Below are 18,616 nucleotides of genomic sequence, written 5' to 3' on the forward strand. Positions count from 1 at the left end.
GTGCCATGTTAATTCGTCAAGTGATTACCTGCATGAAGGCGACCTGCAGTGAAGTTTTATTTGCTCTTGCATTTTTGGTTTGCGGCCTCCATCTGCCAAGCAATGAACAAAAAACAACAAAAGAAGCATCTCAGCAAAATATAGGAAAGGGTTGACAGAGTGGGCAGCGTAGAGAGACAGGTGTGTGTGTGTGTGTGTGTGTGTGTGTGTGTGTGTGTGTGTGTGTGCGCGCGCGCGCGCGCGTGTGTGCGTGCGTGTGTGCGTGCATGCGCGTGTGTGCTCATACTATATGAAAGGGAGAGGGAAAATAGGAGGTGAGGGATATGGCAATCATCTGGTCAGGCCCCAGCATCCCCCGAAAAAAATGAAAACTCTCCCCCTATGTTACATGTTAATGTTTGGAAATCCAGCACCAAACACGGAGCACAGGACAAAGAAGACAACGAGACAAGACTGGATGATAGCAGTGGGGGTGTTGAACTTCACTAGGGAGGCTTGAATTTCCTTGTGTTCACGACTAATGAGGTGAATCGAAAGGGGGTAGGCTTGGGGAAGAGTTGGAGACGGTTGACAGTTTGTTCCTGGCCAGCTTTCCCTCACTTTTTTTTTCCCTGTACATAAACCATGAATGTACACCAAGTGGAGCTTTCCTTCAGAAAATTGTTCTTGGTGTTTTCAATGTACTATGATCTGCAACTTCTTAATATTTGGGAAGGGGCCTGGTTATGCAGTCAAGAGAACTGCCTCACCCGAAGCTCAGCAGAGGTCAGTCAGCTACACTTAGAATGCTGCAGACAGATCTTTCCCGCCGCGGGGATTCCTCAGTAGGATGTGCTCGGATGTGGACCCTAGTTGTCCCGACTGCACTGAAACCTTTTGCTCAATGGCTCACATGCTCTGGCGATGTCCCGCGTTGCCTAACGACTTCCTCTCCAGCGAAGCCGAATGGGAGGAGGCCATCAGAAGCACGGTACTCCAAAAGCAAGCCCAGGCTATCCAGAGGGCCCAGGAAAGAGCGGAGCGTCACGGCGTTCTGTCCTTTACGTGGGCGCGGCCAGCGGCTACAATGGCCTCCCGTTAGGAGGTCCTGACATTAGCTCCTCAGGATTAAATAAAGTTCGTTGTCTGTCTGTCTGTCGCCCCCTATGTTCAGAAATAATTATTTTTGGACCACGGCCCTCACAGGTTGCAGTATCGCAAAGCAACATGGGCATTGCTACATCCTTTGAAACTGATTGGCCTCAGTGACCAGCTATAGGCACAATGGGTAGCATGAAGTGTTCTCACTGCTAGTGCCCCTTGTTATGATTCGCCAGTGGGGGTAGTGACCTTCTAGCCTCTCCTACCACACTGCAACGAATCGCTTCATGAAATGAACAATGCGTCCCTCGGACAGACTACCGGCACCCGCAAGGCGAGACACGTTTGGCGGACCGAGTATTGTTAGCTGGTTCGATGTTGCCTTCATGAACCAATGGGAGCAAGATAACTCCTGGAAAAGGGTGTTCTACGGCATTCCCTCACGGACTCTGGTAACCGCCACGGTAGTATGACAAATGCCCCTGCTAACCACAGGTCATACCAGGAACCAAGACATGACAGCTTGGGTCAAAAGTGACAACCACTATCTACGAAGCCCCCCCTCCTTTCTGTGTGCTGTAAGGACTGGCATGTAACACCCAGTGCAAAAAGGATGACCGAAAGACCCTGCCTATTCGAAACGGAGGATGGATCCCTAATTTACTATGGTTGTCTCGAGAGGTTGCCAGTCTGGCGGGCGCTCTGCAGTAATTTCTGGCCCCTTTGTGAATGTGCAACTCAAGGGGAGACCCTTTCCACAAACTGTGCGACTCTAGGAGGGAACCCTTTCCGCGAACTGTGCGACTCAAGGGGAGACCCTTTCCGTGAACCAAACAGGACCCACGGGTTGCCACCAGCAGAGGCAAGCACGTGCAACGTCGCCTAGAAGAGAGGGAGCAGCCGCCAAGCACCGACGGGACTCAGTACATGTCACGTGACTTGGACGCAAGCAAAATCCCTACGATTTTAGTGGGCCTATTTAAGCAGCCCTGCAATGTATTTTTTATTCATTCATTCTCTTCTTATATATCCTTCATTCATTCTCTTCTTACATATCCTTCACCAACCATGGAATAAACAGCGCAAGCTTTGCACTAGAAATTGTCTCGCCCCTGCCTGGTCGCCATGGTCTACCAGACGCCTGCAGCCTGCCGACAACACCACGTTACCCAGTAGTAACGCTGGTCGAGGTTCGAGTAAGAGGTGTTGCAACGCTGTTCAGAGAAACAAAGGTGCGGGAGTGAGTGTGTGAACCCTCAACCTCAATACAGGTCCTTCAGGAAACTTTGGTCGCTCCAATTGGGCGAAGGTTGGATGGCAGTTTCCCTGGCATAGAGATCTAGCGAAGACAGAGGGGTTTTAAGCAGCCGTTTTCGACTCCTTGGTGTGCCTTGTTTTCAGTCATGCTAGACTGATGACATCTAACATTCTCCACTCTTCATGTAGATATTGTAAATAAATCCAGGACTTCTCGTTCTTGATGAGAACATGTTCCTCCCTTGAACAACATCCTTAGCGTAGATGAGTTGGATGACGGCACAGGCCAGCTACCCCTTTCTACATGTGCAACCCCACACTCACACCCTCCCTTCCTTCCTCTATCTTTTTTTATTTTCTCTCCTTAACCTGTTCCCTTCGTATGGGATAGCAAATTATAGATGCATCTGGTTGGCCTCCCTACTTTTTCTTTCTCTCTCAGTTCACACTCTTGAACAGAGGATAGGATAGATAAACTTTATTAAAAGAATAATTAGAATAATCGCTAATGGTCAGGGACAATGGTCAGGGTCCAGGGCTCCGCTGGCTCTTGCCATCTTCTCAGCTCTCTGGATCAGCTTGAGCTTAAGCAGTGCTAACAGTTACAACAATACAATTAGACTTCAGACTATTAAAGGGGCCATGAACCACTTTTTATCAAAGTCGAGAAATGCATCTGAAGTTAAATTAGGCCACTTAAGAAATACTCTGCCACAAGAAGTTCTTCGATGCATTAAGCAGAAGCGGAGTTATTGGTGATCAAACCCACCCTTTGCGGTGCCTCCGCTCCTTCTTCAATCATTTGCACTGCAAAGGTTATGGTTGAGTGAGGGATGCCCACAACACTCTGCCTAATGAACAGCACCATGGTGTGCACTTCAAATATGATTTTGCATGGCCACGTAGATGCCATTATTTCCGATTTTGCCGTCTACAATGCACCAAATGCGGTTGTCCTCAGCGAGCCGCAGTGTGCGCAGCCAGTGGATTCGTCACGGTACCCCATGGCAGTTGCGGTAGCTACGCTACGTAGCATACCGCATCGTAGAACACCGCAGTTACATGGAACGACAGCGTTTGCTTTGCGCATGACTGGGCTAGAGAGCCTACTCGTGCTCATATGCTCCTGTCTGGCTGTGCAACGTGGTGCGGACCAGCTTTGTCCTGCACCAGCTTGACCGACGAATAGTAGCTACATCCAACTTGCGAATTTCGAGGCGCTATCAATAGCTCATTATAAAGCGAAGTCTGCCCAGGCGTCTAACCAGGAGCGGCCAGGAGTGAGCGTGCACTGGCAAGCGTGCATGTGGTCTGACCTTAAGTTTCGCGTGGATCAAGGCTAGTTGAGTGTTTAAAACTAGTCGAAATTAGCGAGACCTGATGGCTACGACACCTATAAGGAAGGTGGCCAAGGTTTAATTCCTACGTGGCAGGCCGCGACCAAGCATGAGCAGAAGATAGTTTGCATCTTATGGAAGTAAAACCTTGTTATTTCGAACTCGTTTAATTCGAAATCACGGATAATTCGAAGTTTTTCTGCGGAACCCATATTTTCCAATGTAAATTTGACCCGGCGGCGTTGGCCAACCTGGTTAATTCGAAGATTTGGGGTGCTATGCGGCAATTCCCGATCCCCATTTCACCGCAAACCCGACAAAACGACGGCCATTCGGAGCTGTGAGGCGGCGCCACATAGCAATAGTGATTATTTATAGACAAAGCGCCTGACCCGTAGTACTGCTAGCACAAGAATCAGTCCACGGTACACCCCGCGCTCCGCCAAAACGAGCGCCTGCAGAGGAGAAGATGTGCTTCACTGCAATGCAGCGGGCATACCGGTTTTTGTCACATGCTCTTGTCCTCCACTCCGCATGCTCCTCACAGTCGCAGCGTCAGCGCATATTCCATGCGACTGCCACTGGCTGCTGTTCACCCATTCTCTCTCTGCACCTGCGGTGACATATGTGTGCGCAAAACCAGTCTGCACCGTTTCTTTGTGTGCAGTGGTTAGGGATGTTGCAGCTAGCGTGGTGTTCTTTTTTTTTTCTGAACTGTGCAGAAGTGCCAGTGAGCGAAGATGCCAAAGTATAAGACTTTAATGCTGCAGCAGAAGTTTTGCTTGATCAAAGAAGCAGGTAAGAACACGTGTTCCAAGACCGAGTTGGCTAGAAGGCACAACATGCCCCTCTCGACGTTGTACACAATATTGAAGAACAAGTCGAAGGTACTGGAGGCCTACAGCAAGACATATTCTTCGAAGCGGTCACGAGTACAGGCTCCGACGTACCAAAATGTGGAATCAGCTTTACTTTGCTTGCTGCAAATGCAAATGCAGCCCACTTTCCCATTAATACAATGATACTGCGGGAATGGATACTGTAGCAATGGATGGTTCAGCCGCTTTAAAGAGCACAATCATTTGACCTTCGTAGCCGTCTGTGGCGAGAGCAGCAACGCAAATGAGAGCGTCGTCGACGACTGGAAGAAACGCATGTTGGCTCCGTTGCTTAGCGAGTACGGTGCAGACGATGTGTACAACTTTGATGAGGCAGCCCTTTTTGACAAGATGCAGCCCACAAGAACGTTTGCAGCGAAGGACACCGCGGTCAAGGGTCAAAAGCAGGGCAAGGAAAGAATTACCATTCTATTCGGCGCGAACCTGTGCGGTAAACACAAGGTGCCGCTACTCGTAGTTGGAAAGAGTGGGAAGCTTTGCTGCTTTAAAAATGCACGGCTGCCGCCAAGGGATGAGCTTATCTACCGGCACAACAAGAAAGCCTGGGTCACAGGCGCAATATATGAAGATTACGTTCGGCAGCTTGACCGCAAGTTTGTGGCCACAGGCAGGAATGTACTCTTTGTCGTTGATAATTGCCCGGCGCATGGTGACATTCCACACCTGAAAGCTATCAGGATGCTATTTCTTCCTCCGAAAACCACGTCGATCTCGCAGCCAATGGACCAAGGCGTCATTCACCACACGAGGAAGATTTACCGCCACCATCTGCTCCAAGCGCATGCTCCTTTGCTGCACAACAGCAAGGAGTACTCCATCGACCTCCTCGGGGCCATATGTCTTTTTGTGTATGCATGGAAGCAAGTGGAACCCACTTCGATCATGCGGTGTTTTGAACACGCTGGCTTCTCGAAGGAAAGCACCGTCAATGCTGATGTTGACTATTCATGTGCACTTGATGAAGAAGGAGCAGAGTATTGCAACCGCATCAATGCACTCTTTGCAGAGGATAGCGAATCCGGTGCAGTCGGCTTCACCGAGTATCTAAACTTTGAAAATGATCAACAAACGTGCTACTCAGACTTGGGAGAGTGAAGCTACGGCTGATGCGACCATGTGCGATGACAGTGACGACGACGATGATAACGAGCCCTCCCGAGCACCCGCTCTTGGGAAAGTTATTGGATCGCTGAATGTTATCCGCAGGTTTGTTGAGTGCTAGGGTGGAAATTCTCGAATGCTGCACATAGTTGGCCAACTAGAAACCATGACCCTTGGAGCCTCGAACTACAGGACGCAGCAAACCAGCACCTCCGATTACTTTAAGTAATCCAAAGATTGCCAAATAAAAGTAGCGCATTCCTGCAGCGAAATTTTTTGCCTGGGTTGCATTTTTTTTGTGTTCAGTTAACTCGAAAACCCGCTTAATTCGAAGATTTTTTTGTGGTCCCGATGACTTCGAATTAACGAGGTTCTACTGTTATGATTATTGAAATTCGAAAGTTTTTCTCTTACTTCAGCCTGTTTATTAAACTGTGTCAATAAATATACACAGTAATAGTAGGAAGAAGCACACTGTTCCAAACATCCTTCTTGGTTGACATCAGCTATTGGATAATAGCTGCTGCAGATGGGAATCAGCTATATTACGAAATGAAGCTTCCAGAATAGAGTAGGGAGCAGGCTTTTGTTGAAAAGAGAGCATTTGAGATAAAGGTGACTTCCCGCTCCACTTGCGAGATCCACGTGCTGCGCATGACTGCAAAATTTGGCTCAGATGTTCACAGCAGCGTATGCTATCCATGGACTGTGTTTTTTCACCAAGCCCAAATGGTGGTTCAGGGCCCCTTTAAAACAAAGTATAGCCACACCAGAAGCTGACCATAGGAAATAAAAGCGGAGTTCATTCGTCAGTAACCCATGGTTTCGAAGGACTAGCATGAAGAAAATAAGCATACTGGAAATTTTCGCATACCTTCAGAGGTTAGAGACTTCCCTATTTAGTCTTATTTAACTATTTCATTACCTTGGCAAAAGAGACATTTTTCAGAGTTTTAATGAAAATATATTTTCTCATCATAAACAACGATTCAGCATAATATAATGCTGCATTATAAATTCTAAAGAACTAATCATTGTATCCAAACACATAAGCTGCAAGAAAGAAACCATTATTAAATAATAAAAAGAAATTGTGAGGCTGACATTTTTGCCACCACTTGAAATTCATAATATATGTTTCATATAACATTTCCAACAGCACTTTTTTAAGAAAATTATAATTGGCACACAACAGTTCTTTGGGCACAAAACACAAGAAGGTTGGCCTTTCCAATGCCCGTGCCATGCAGTGAAGTAGTTCCTTGACTTCGTGAGACAAAGGTGGAGTGTGCATTTTTTCAGTGAACAAATTTTTGGTTCAAATTTGGGCTCCGATACAACAGCTTCAGCTCTACTGCATCTTTCTCAGTTGGTGCTGAAGAACTGGTACTGGTTTTTGAGAAAGAAGGTATTTGTGATCTTAAATGTCAAGGCCTAGCCGCTGCTGGACAAGCTTAATTCTGAACTGGCCAAAGTTGGCGCTCCTCTGACACTGCAACTGTTCTAAACATCATAAAAATGCCCAGTTCTGCATGTTCGACGTGTGGCAGACCTTTTCAAGTGTGCTTGAGAGGGATAAAACAGCTCAGAGTTGAAACCTAAACTTACTGGCAAACAGCTGTTGACTTCCTTTCAATTATCACTCTTCAGCACTGTGAGATGATGAATCTGACAATGTAATGCCATCCTCTGACTTACTGCATGTACTCCAATTACAAATATTCAATGTTGATGTACCCTAATCACAGGCCGCACACTTTTTTTAAGAAGCAAAAAAAAAATTGCAAAGCCTACTTGACTTTTGACTAGTTTACCAAAAGTTTCATAAAAGGAACAGTTTTGCCGCAAAACACAGAACCAAAAGTGATTCCGAGAGCCCTTTTCTCAAGCTACCTACTGGACAATGTTGCATATTTGATAAATGGCTTCAACATAATGAAATCAGCTACTGATGTCGTCAGTCACTAGTGACCGATTTGAATAGGAATGGTAACATGAGAGTTAACAACACGCATACATGCATGCATGCCATGCATGGCTCTCACTTTCACACACACAATTCTGTTTTCTACAGGACATCCAACAATGTTTCAGCTGCACCCCGTATGTTAAATGTTTTTTTCTCTGATCTGATGTTCGGATTTTTGTTTTGCACTGCATGCTTTGCATTTTGAGAATGCACATTATCAATGAACAAATTATTTGGAACTTTAATATTAAATTCCACAATGATGACATTTGAATGGCATAAAGACACTAAACCGTTTTTCAACATATCTGAAACAACAGGCATGTATATGTAGGATCACCATAAAACCAGTGTTACAAATAAGCAATTTTTCTAGCAAGAATAAACACCCTTATTCAACATGAGCGAGAAAATGCACACTACAGAATTCGACTTGTATGTATACACTATATAATGAAACGAACAACATTTAAACAAACATTCTTACCGCACCTGAATTTGGATAATCTGAAGAAACAAGCCACGCCTTCAGCCATCGGGCTACATTTTTCCGTGTAGCAGCCGCTAAAGCCATGATCTCCAAGTATAGGCTCTAGGTCTTCTTGAAAAACTCTGCGATCAACTTCTTGCAGGCACATCAGGTCACCCTTGTAGCCTGCACAGGCATGATAGCAGCATTCTTCTCAAAGGTTGAAGAATGTATATGCAGCAGTCTAACAGTGGAGTACATTCGGATTCCAGTAAATCAATGCTAGTTAACTTATCACACCGGTTAACTTATCTTGAACAGTAGCTATACACAATTTCAGTGATACATTATAATATATGTTCTAATACACAAGCATCCATTGAAATAAAAAGCAACTTACCCAATAGTTCTTTTAAAAGCAATTGCTTCCTGTAACTTAAGTCGAGGGCGTAAGATGGGCAATATGGAAATAGGTGAGATCTTGTGAACTTCGTGTCAGCATAGACATCAGCAAGGAGGTTGTAAGAAATACATCGGAACCTGTGGATAAAGCAAGAATATAATCAGCAGGTCGAGTACAAAAGTGCACAATTTAATTAATAAACAGAAGCAAAATATGTATGCAGTAACGAAAGTAAAAAGTTGCAATGTGTTATTTAGAGGCAGGCAGTTTAAAGCAATGCATGTGAGACCATTAAGAATCGGTATGATCATGGGAATAGTGAATCCTCGGATTGTGATGGCATTATGGCATTCTTGTACATAAGATTAATTCTTATGTACAAGAATGCTATTAGAACAAACAACGCAGATATGTTGACACTATTGAACCTTCAAAGCCATGTGCCCATGTACAATGTACGCCGTTGCACTGCTTGGTGTACACCGTTTTGTCGGACTGTGTACCGATTTCAATCAAGCGCCTATAAACTTCCCTGTTACCTTAACACACTTGAACGCAATAACATCTCACGGAAGAAATATCGAAAAATAAGTTAATTAGTGTTTCGCCGCTCCTGCACTAATCTATGGTGTTTCATTCTGTTTTTGTATGTCGCGCTATTGTTTCTCACATCACACAATGTTAACAGATACACTAAGGCTGTTCTCAATTTTGTACGTATATTTTCTTGCTGATCCCTACTGTATTTTTGCCCTTGTACGTTCACAAATTTCGCTATGTATTCCAATGTTTCTAGTATTTCTCTGCATTTGTCATGACTAAGCTGCTTCCTCGTCATACTGTCATGTGGGGCGTAATGGGTTTTTTTTCAAGCCGCTGCATGCGGCTTTTACCCTTACGTCCACTCTCATTCTGTATTCTGTGGAAAGAGAAATAAAGATTATTATTATTATTATTATTGTTGTTGTTGTTGTTGTTGTTGTTGTTGTTGGAAAAAGGGGTAGTGCACATGCAAAATATCTTCATGAGCATGTTAAAAATTGCTGGGCTTTCTATTTGCTCACAGTTATACAGGTGCTACTGCAAATAACACAAGACAGCCGCAAGCAGGTTCAGAATACGGCTTATTTCAGTAAGCAGGGCTTCCACAACATGCTAATTCTAACCAGTTTAATACAAATGATGCAGCTTACAATGAGATGTAATAATTCTTTCTCATAATGAATGACTTCATTTGGTAAGCAGCATAAAACGAGCACAAATGTGCTGTCAATGCAAGTAGAACAATGACACTGTGCAAGCAGAGGGGATGTATTCTGCGACGATCCACTATGGCAATACTGTCAACTTGGCCAGGCCTTGGCCATCAGGCACGCGTTGACTAGCTGGTTGAGCAAGATTGGATAAGCTGACTGGCTGGTTGAACACTACATCATCCAATTTTGCTCAACCAGCCAATCAGCGTGCACCTGACAGCGATACTACTGCTGAGGCTACACTGTTGCCAAAAGTGATAGTCGCAGAATATGTCCCCTGTTCAGAGGGAATGTGAAGTATAACTCTCCATGTGTATTGGATAAAATTTTGCTTTCGATTTCTGTACATTTTTTTCTGAAAGCACCAAAAACTTCCTAATAGTCATGCATTGACTGTGTCCTCTGTGATAAAGAAACACTGAGATATCTATCTCTACAAGCCAAAATTTGGCTATATTGTCTATATCACCACTGGCTCAGGCCAAGGAGCAGCCTCAACACTTTGTGTTTGTATGCTGCCTATCTTGAAAAGTGGATGCCACACCAAGAGAGTTCTAGGAATGCGAATGCTTACAAGGCTGAAGCTCACTTTCCTATTTCCAATTTGGTCAATTCAACAAACACAGCAAAGATAGTGCTTAACCTTGAAAGGAAGTTTAGATCAATGTTAACTTCAATTTTCCTGTTGAAACATGTGAAAGACAGAAATACTCTGATTAAACAACCACTGATATGATTTTAATGAAATGTGTTGCATTTAAGAGAGAAAACTGAATTTTACCAACTTTAGAAAGCAAAATTTTAATTTCAGGCCCCATATTTTTTTACAAAAATTACCTGAAGTCAGCTTAAGAAAGCGTAAGCATAAAGTTTACAAATGCTTAAAGTTTACAAATACAGTGAACTCTCACTTTACTGAACTTCAAGGGACGTAAGGAAATAATTCACTTAACTCGAGTCAAAAGTGTGAAATGCAATTCATGGAGTTCTGTAGATCAATATATCATCATCAGCATCAGCAGCAGCAGCAGCCTGTTTTATGTCCACTGCAGTACGAAGGCCTCTCCCTGTGATCTCCAATTACCCCTGTCCTGCGCCAACCGATTCCAACTACCGCCTGCGAATTTCCTCATTTCATCACTCCACCTAGTCTTCTGCTGTCCTTGACTGCGTCTCACTGCTCTTGGTACCCACTCTGTAACCCTAATGGTCCAATGGTTATCTAACCAGCGCATTAGATGACCTGCTCAGCTTCATTTTTTTCTCTTGATGTCAATTAGAATATTGTCTATACCCGTTTGCTCTCTGATCCAAACCACTCTCTTTCTGTCTCCTTAATGTTATGCCTAGCAATCTTCGTTCCATCACTCTTTGGGCGGTCCTTAACTTGTTCTCAAGCTTCTTTGTCAGTCCCCAAGTCTCTGCCCCATATGTCAGCACTGGTAAAATGCACTGATTGTACACCTTCCTTTTCAAGGATAATGGTAAGCTTCCAGTCAGGAGCTTTCAATGTCTGCCGTATGTGATCCAACCCATTTTTATTCTCTGAATTTTTCCTTCTCATGATCAGGGTCCCCTGTGAGTAATTGACTTGGGTAAGCGTACTCCTTCCTAGACTCAAGAGGCTGACTGGCAATCCTGAACTCTTTTTCCCTTGCCAGGCAGATGAGCCTCATCTTTGTCTTCTTCATATTGATCTTAAGCCCCACTCTTACACTCTCTCGGTTAAGGTCCTCAATCATTTGTTGTAACTCATCTGCATTGTTGCTGAATAGAACAATGTCATTGGCAAACCGAAGGTTGCTGAGATATTCACCATCAATATTTATTAGTAAGCCTTCCCAGTTTAATAGCTTGAATACTTCTTCCTAGCATGCAGTGAATAGCATTGGAGATATTGTGTCTCCCTGTCTGACCCCTTTCTTTATAGGTATCTTCCTGCTTTTCTTGTGTAGAGTTAAGGTAGCTGTAGAACCTCTGTAGATATTTTCCAAGGTATTTACATGTTCTGTACTCCTTGATTACATAATGCCTCTATGGCTGCTGGTATCTCTACTGAATCAAATGCCTTTTCGTAATCTATGAAAGCCATATAGAGAGGCTTATTGTACTCTGTGGATTTCTCGATAACCTGAATAATGACATGGATGTGATCCATTGTAGAGTATCCCTTCCTGAAGCCAGCCTTTTCCCTTCATTGAATGAAGTCAAGGGTTACCCTTATTCTATTGAAGATTATTTTGGTAAATATTTTATATAATACTGGGAGTAAGCTAATGGGTCTATAATTTTTCCATTCTTTAACGTCTCCCTTTTTGTGGATTAGTACAATGTTCGCATTCTTCCAGTTTTCTGGGATCCTTGCAGTTGATAGACACCTTGTATAGAGAGCCACCAGTTTTCTAAGCGTTATGTCTCCTCCATCTTTGATTAAATCGACTGTTATTCCATCTTCTCCTGCCGCTCTTCCTCGTTTCATGTCTTGCAATGCCCTACTGACCTCATCGCTAGCTTTAGGATGAGTTTCTGTATCCTGTTTATTACTATTTCTAATGGAGGTATCCTGACTCCTCTGGGTATTGTACAGGTCAGTATAGAATTCTTGCATTTCTTTTACTATATCTTCGAGATTGCTGATGATATTACCCTGCTTATCTTCCAGTGCATACATCCTGGTTTGTCCTATGCCAAGTTTCTTTCTCGCTGATTTCAGGCTGCGTCCAGTTTTTATGGCTTCTTCAGTCTTTCTCGTGTTCTAGTTTTGTATATCACTTATTTTCGCCTTGATCAGTTTTGACAGTTCCACGAATTCTATCTTATCTCTTGAGTTGGACACTTTCATTCTTTGTCGTTTCTTTATCAGGTCCTTTGTTACTTGGGAGAGCTTGCCTACTGGTTGCCTTGGTGCCTTGCCTCCCACTTCAATTGCTGCCTCTGAAGCCAGCCTAGTTAAGGTTTCATTCATTAGCTCGGTCATATTCATCTCTCTGTTCTAAGGCTGCATATTTGTTTGCAAGTAGCATCCTGAATTTGTCTGCTTTTACTCTTACTGCCTCTAGGTTGACCTGTTTCTTCTTGACCAATTTTACTCTTTCTTTCTTCAAATTGTGGTGAATCCTGGCCCTCACTAACCTATGATCACTGCACTTTACCCTACCTATCACTTCTACATCCTGTACTATGCTAGGATCAGCAGAATGTATGAAGTCAATTTCATTTCTTGTTTCACCATTAGAGCTTTTCCAGGTCCACTTTCTGTTGCTACGCTTCCTAAAAAAGGTGTTCATTATTCGAAGCTTATTCCCTTCTGCGAATTCTACCAGCGTTTCTCCTCTAGCTTTCCTCGAATCGACGCCGTAGTTGCCAATTGCTTGTTCACCAGCCTACTTTTCCCCCACTTATGCATTGAAGTCGCCCATTACTACAGTATACTGAGTTTGCACTTTTCTCACTGCTAATTCAACATGTTCATAAAACTGATCTACATCCTCATCATCGTGACTGGATGTTGGAGCATAGACTTGTACTACCTTTTATCTATACCTCTTATTAAGTTTGATTACGACTACAGCTACCCTCTCATTAATGCTGTAGAATTCGTCAATGTTGCCCGCTATATCCTTATGGATTAGAAATCCTACCCCGTATTGCTTCTTATCTGGCAGACCTCTATAGCAGAGGACATGGCCGTTATTCAGCATAGCATAAGCCTCACCAGTTCTTCTAATTTCACTGCGCCCGATGATATCCCAAACAATGTCTGATAGTTTCTAAAAGAGTCCTGCTAAGCTAGCCTCACTAGACAGAGTTCGGCAATTAAAGGTTGACAGGGTCAGTTTCCATTGGCGGCCTGTCCAGAGCAAGAGATTCTTAGCACCTTCTGCTGCGTCACAGGTCTGACCGCCACCTTGGTCTGGTGCTCCGCAGCTGCTGGGGTATACGAAGTGCATAACAGTTACGTTGCTGTCTACCTAATTTTGAAAAAATAAAAATCTATAATTTTCATTTGCATTGGTGCTCTTAAAGGGAAAGAAGTAACGAAGCTATCCAGAGAGTATGTTTTTGTCCACTTCCTCTGGCAAAGCTTGTTGCCGAGGCACAAAGTCTCACAACTTTCCAATGCATCCTACAGCTTCAGCTAGAGTTAAATGATTTGAATCTGCCTCTGCCATTGCATCTTCCTCATCGCGCTCATCTTCTTCAGGATGAACACTGGAAAGAATTTCCAGATCTGATAGTTCAGCACGGGTAATGAGCTCAGTTACACTGCACACAGTCTTCTAACAAAGTGTTGCCAGGGTCCATTGATCAAGTTCGTTCAACTGAAATATTCACTATTCAGAACTTCATTTAACTACAAGATTTTTGCACAGAATGCTTAGGGAAACTGGTGGGGATTTTCTAAAGTTTGTTATTCTGAAATATTCATTAAACCGACATTTGTACCACTGAGAGTTTACTGTACATAACTCTGTACTAAAGACAGATATCGCAATTGTGTGAACAATTCTGTGCATCTGTCAGAGCATCGAAAGCGGAAAATTTTGATAAATGAGTTTAAGCCTTATATGAAACTGTTACAATGTTGACAAGGGTTTTACAAAATTCCTAATCACAAATTTGTGGCACATTTCAGCATATTGTATAGTATATCAATTTGCACCACTTTAGATGTATCAACAGCTACAGTTTACAGAAATATTGCATTCACTGTTCATAATGAGGCACATGCATCCAGTGTCCAGCTAGACTAGACTGGGTACCGGCATACTAGAACGTAGAAACACACATGTTCCTCAAAACACACACACACAGTTTAACTGGACATGCCAGAAATAGAAAATGTCGAAACGAACAAGTGTCAGTGTTCAAAATGTCCTGTCATTTTCGTGGCATCCCTACCAGATGGCGTCAACATAATTTAGGTGCGTACTGAAACTGCTGTAACACTTCCTTGCTAGCGCTAGTTACCTATATGCAAGCAAACAAACAATTGTAAGAAATATTGTAAGAGATACTGCATTATGATGCTTTCAGCATCATAATGCAGTATCTGCTGTACAGTACAGCAAGCTTTAGCTAGGAAGGAAGTATTAAATGTGATTTGCTCCTTGCAAGCATTGTAACAATCAGCCAGCCGGGGTAGCAACCTTCTAGCCTCTCCTGCCCCACTGCAACGAATAGCTTCGTGAAGCTAACAATGCATCACCCTTGGACAGACATGTGGCCCCTGCAAGGCGAGACACGTTTGGCAGAGCGAGTATTTTCTGGTTCACTGTCGCCTTCACGGATGAATGGGAGCAAGAAAACTCCTGGAAAAGGGTGTTCTAAGGTATTCCCTCACGGATTTTGGCAACTGCCACGGTCGTTTGACAGACGTTCCAGCTAAGTGTGGGGTCATCCCAGGAACCAAGACGTGCCAGCTTGAGTCAAGCGTGACAACTCCTGTCTACGAAGCTCTTCTCCGTCCTGTGTATTCAATGAAAGGAGGTGCGGGAGTGATTATGTGAACGCTCGCCCTCAACACGGATCCTTCGACGACTTTGGGCACTGCGATTGGACGAAGGGGGGAGGAGGCGGCAGATTTCCCTCACCTAGAGATCTAGGGAGGTCAGAGGGGACTTAAGCGGATGTTTGCGGCTCCTCGGTGTGCTTCACTTCATTTATTTTCTCTTAAGGCGGAGGCATTACAGAGAGGTGTGGGTGGTATAAAACATATATATATATATATATATATATATATATATATATATATATATATATATATATATATATATATATATATATATATATATACACACATACATTTTAGCAGCATAGTAGGGCTACAAGATGTTGTTAACAAGGGCTTTTTTGAATTTGTTGGCATTGGAGATTGAAACAACAAAAGCGGGAAGGTGGTTCCAGTCACCGCTTGTTGTGGGAATGAAAGAACTGAAAGGAAGGTTAGTGCGGCAACATGGCACGTCAACCTTGAACTGATGATCATTTCTGGAAGAAATGTACAATGGTGGTAACAAAAGAGAGTCGCTTAAAGTGGGATTGTAATGATGGATTTTATGAAATAGACAGAGATGTGAAATTTTGTGACGAAGTGACAGGTAAGGCAAATCAAGATTGAATTTCATTGAAGTGACACTTGCTGTACGTGAGTAGCTAGATAAAATAAAATGTGCTGCATGGTTCTGAATGGCTTCAATGTTGAGGCTAAGTGAACTGACAAGAGGATACCAAATAGCAGATGCATATTCAAGCATGGGCCTAACTAGCGTTTTATAAAGCATGAGTTTTAAGTTGGTGGGAGCTAGACTAAATTTATGTTTGATGTAACCAAGAGTACGACTAGCATTTCTAGTTATGTGATCAGCATGAGTTTGCAAAGAAAGGTTCTGAGAAACATAAATACCAAGGTATTTGTAAGTGGAAACCCGAGTTAGGGGACATTATTAAGAGAATAAGTACATGGAGTGTCCTGAGAAGTATGGCGAGTAACTCTCATTGCCTTACATCTACTAATATTCAGTTTCATTAACGAAGTCTCACACCATGCATTTATATTACTTTGGCCTGATTGAAGTGTTAAATGGTCATTAGCAGTTAACATATTTCACGATAAATAATGCAATCATAAATAAGCATTCAGTCATGCTAGACTGATGAGATGTAACATTCTCCACTCTTCATATAGATATTGTAAGTAAACCCAGTACTCTTCGTTCTCGATGAGAACACAATCATCCCTTCAACAACGTACGTCCTTAGCGTGGATGAGTCGGACGAAGGCATGGAACAGCTACCCCTTTTGACATGCCCACCCCCAACTCTTACAGTGTGAAGCATATTTTCCTGATACAAATATTTGTTTTACGATATACATCTGACTGAGAGCTAGTGCCACAAGAAGCTGGCAGTTCTTCATTCTATGAATTGGAGTGCACAATGAAACTGTCACAGTCAGTCCATCACAAGATTAGGACGGTCTGCGTCTCGTTTATTTGGATACAAAGTTCATTTTCTTCTAGTCTAAACGCAAACATAAAAGGAACAGAAGTTAAGAATACAGATTACAAACAAAATTAAACAATTATTTGCAGCAGTAAAAAACTTACCTTCCAGGTGTAGTGAAGAAAGGCGTAAAAGACTGCCTCGCTTCGAACGGACATATACCAGGGCCAGCCTCAACAACAGAGGATGAAATAACTTCAACTGGCATGCCCTGCCCTGCACAAGGTGTCAGTGTCAGAAGCACATGGCGTCCAATGTCCGAAGCACCTGGCGTTAGGAATGGACCACTATGATGTGTTTTCAAGAACAGCACGTTGTTCACTTTGCGCACTTCATGGCTTGGTAGCTTTTGCCCTTTCGTGACGCTCATATACCAGCTCAGTTTCCAGTCACACAGGCTGCAATTCTCCAGTTCAATGCGCGCATACGCTGGAAAGCCTACCATGAAGTACTTAGGCAGACGAACACTCCGTACAGTGGGTGCATTTACCGCAATCACGTACCGTTGCTCACCAATCTGCAAAATGAAAGAATAAGGCAGCGCTGACTCAACCATATAACTGACTACCACATATAAGTTTCGAACGCTCGGAAACTCGGGCTTCGGTGTAACGTCGTGTTTAGAAGCACGAGATATCGTTGTATATTTATCAAATAAAACCAAAGATAATTTCTTAAAAGCAACTTCAATCAATCACTCAACAAGTGTACCAGAAGAAAAAAATAGATGACAATAAGCTCTAAGATTGATCGGTCGACCCGAACCAACTATGATGGGGCAAAACGTAACTACCTGCAGTATGGAACCATCCTTCCAGGCATCGCTGTTCGCCACATCTCCGGACACAGGTAAGCCATTGTGTTCCAAAGAAACTGACAACTCGGGTCGCAAGTCAGTTTGCGAAGTATCTTCGGGACAGCAAGCATCTTTCTTCTTTTTCCGTTTCTTTTTTCCTTCTTCAGCGTTGGCAATGTTGAGCGCTATCCTACCAAGTACCACACGAAGCTCCTCTGCGGATTTACGGTTTAATGTATACTGTCGTTCTGCGAGGTCCTCTGAAGCATACTTAAACGACAAACGTAGCCTGGTGCTTTCGGAGTCATAATTAACGTAAGCTAGTTTCTCCGCTACGATGACAGCGGACGACATTGTGATCCTAAATTGAAGAGTGGATTGTACTAGTTTCGACCTTACAAAACGTGCGAATATCATTGCTTGTCACACGGTCATAATGGCCTGTTCATAGAAATGGTACGGGATGTGAAACCATCGAAACAACATGAACACATGCGCGCTGTCGGCGCTGCCATTTTGAAACAGGTTTCCAACTGCTTTTCTGTAATGAGAGTAATTTGGAGCAATCTTTTTATTGTGCTATGGCTAGCTCACAGTAACAGAACAAGCTATAAAAATATTTGATCATTATATTTTTATTAAGCGTTGTTTAATTTTATAATTATTACGATAAAGTTTGTATTTGCGACAGTGGTGCAGTCCATAACTGCCCGAGACGCTGCATAAACAACGCTCATTGGCTGAAACACACCATGGACTGAAAGCACCGCCTCGGGCAGTCCGGAACTGTCAGAGATGGGCATGGAGACGGGTAGTCAAAGAGGTCTGCAAGGCCTCCACGACGAGTAATCTTTAATAGTGGCCATGACGTAATTTGGGCACTTGCAATCACTTTCAGCGCCAAGAATAGACAAAAGCACAGCCTTTGAGATATGCATTTGTAACTCTGAGGGAGCCATCGATCGTGCCAATGTTGGAACTACTGTTGCAGCAATGGTTGCAACGAACGCAATGCTTTATGGTCGCTGCTCATCCTCAGTCAAG

General features: G+C 43.4%; 1 protein-coding gene across 2 annotated transcripts in view; it reads right to left on the reverse strand.

The window, feature by feature from the left end:
- Positions 1-18,075, reverse strand: part of LOC142566320 (2',5'-phosphodiesterase 12) — a 43,984-nt gene extending 25,909 nt beyond the window's left edge. The window contains exons 1-5 of one of the 2 annotated variants that reach the window (XM_075677239.1): positions 17,570-18,075; positions 16,881-17,293; positions 8,513-8,652; positions 8,131-8,298; positions 29-92 (exon numbers count right to left, since the gene is read on the reverse strand). In XM_075677239.1, coding sequence (XP_075533354.1) covers positions 29-92; positions 8,131-8,298; positions 8,513-8,652; positions 16,881-17,293; positions 17,570-17,989 — 1,205 coding nt within the window. In that variant the 5' untranslated portion in view covers positions 17,990-18,075. The remainder of the gene's footprint in view (positions 1-28; positions 93-8,130; positions 8,299-8,512; positions 8,653-16,880; positions 17,294-17,569) is intronic. The other variant, XM_075677248.1, reaches the window with a different exon arrangement.
- Between the last annotated feature and the right edge of the window lie 541 nt (positions 18,076-18,616).

Source organism: Dermacentor variabilis, chromosome 1, assembly GCF_050947875.1.
Source record: "Dermacentor variabilis isolate Ectoservices chromosome 1, ASM5094787v1, whole genome shotgun sequence".
Taxonomy (NCBI): Eukaryota; Metazoa; Arthropoda; class Arachnida; order Ixodida; family Ixodidae; genus Dermacentor; species Dermacentor variabilis.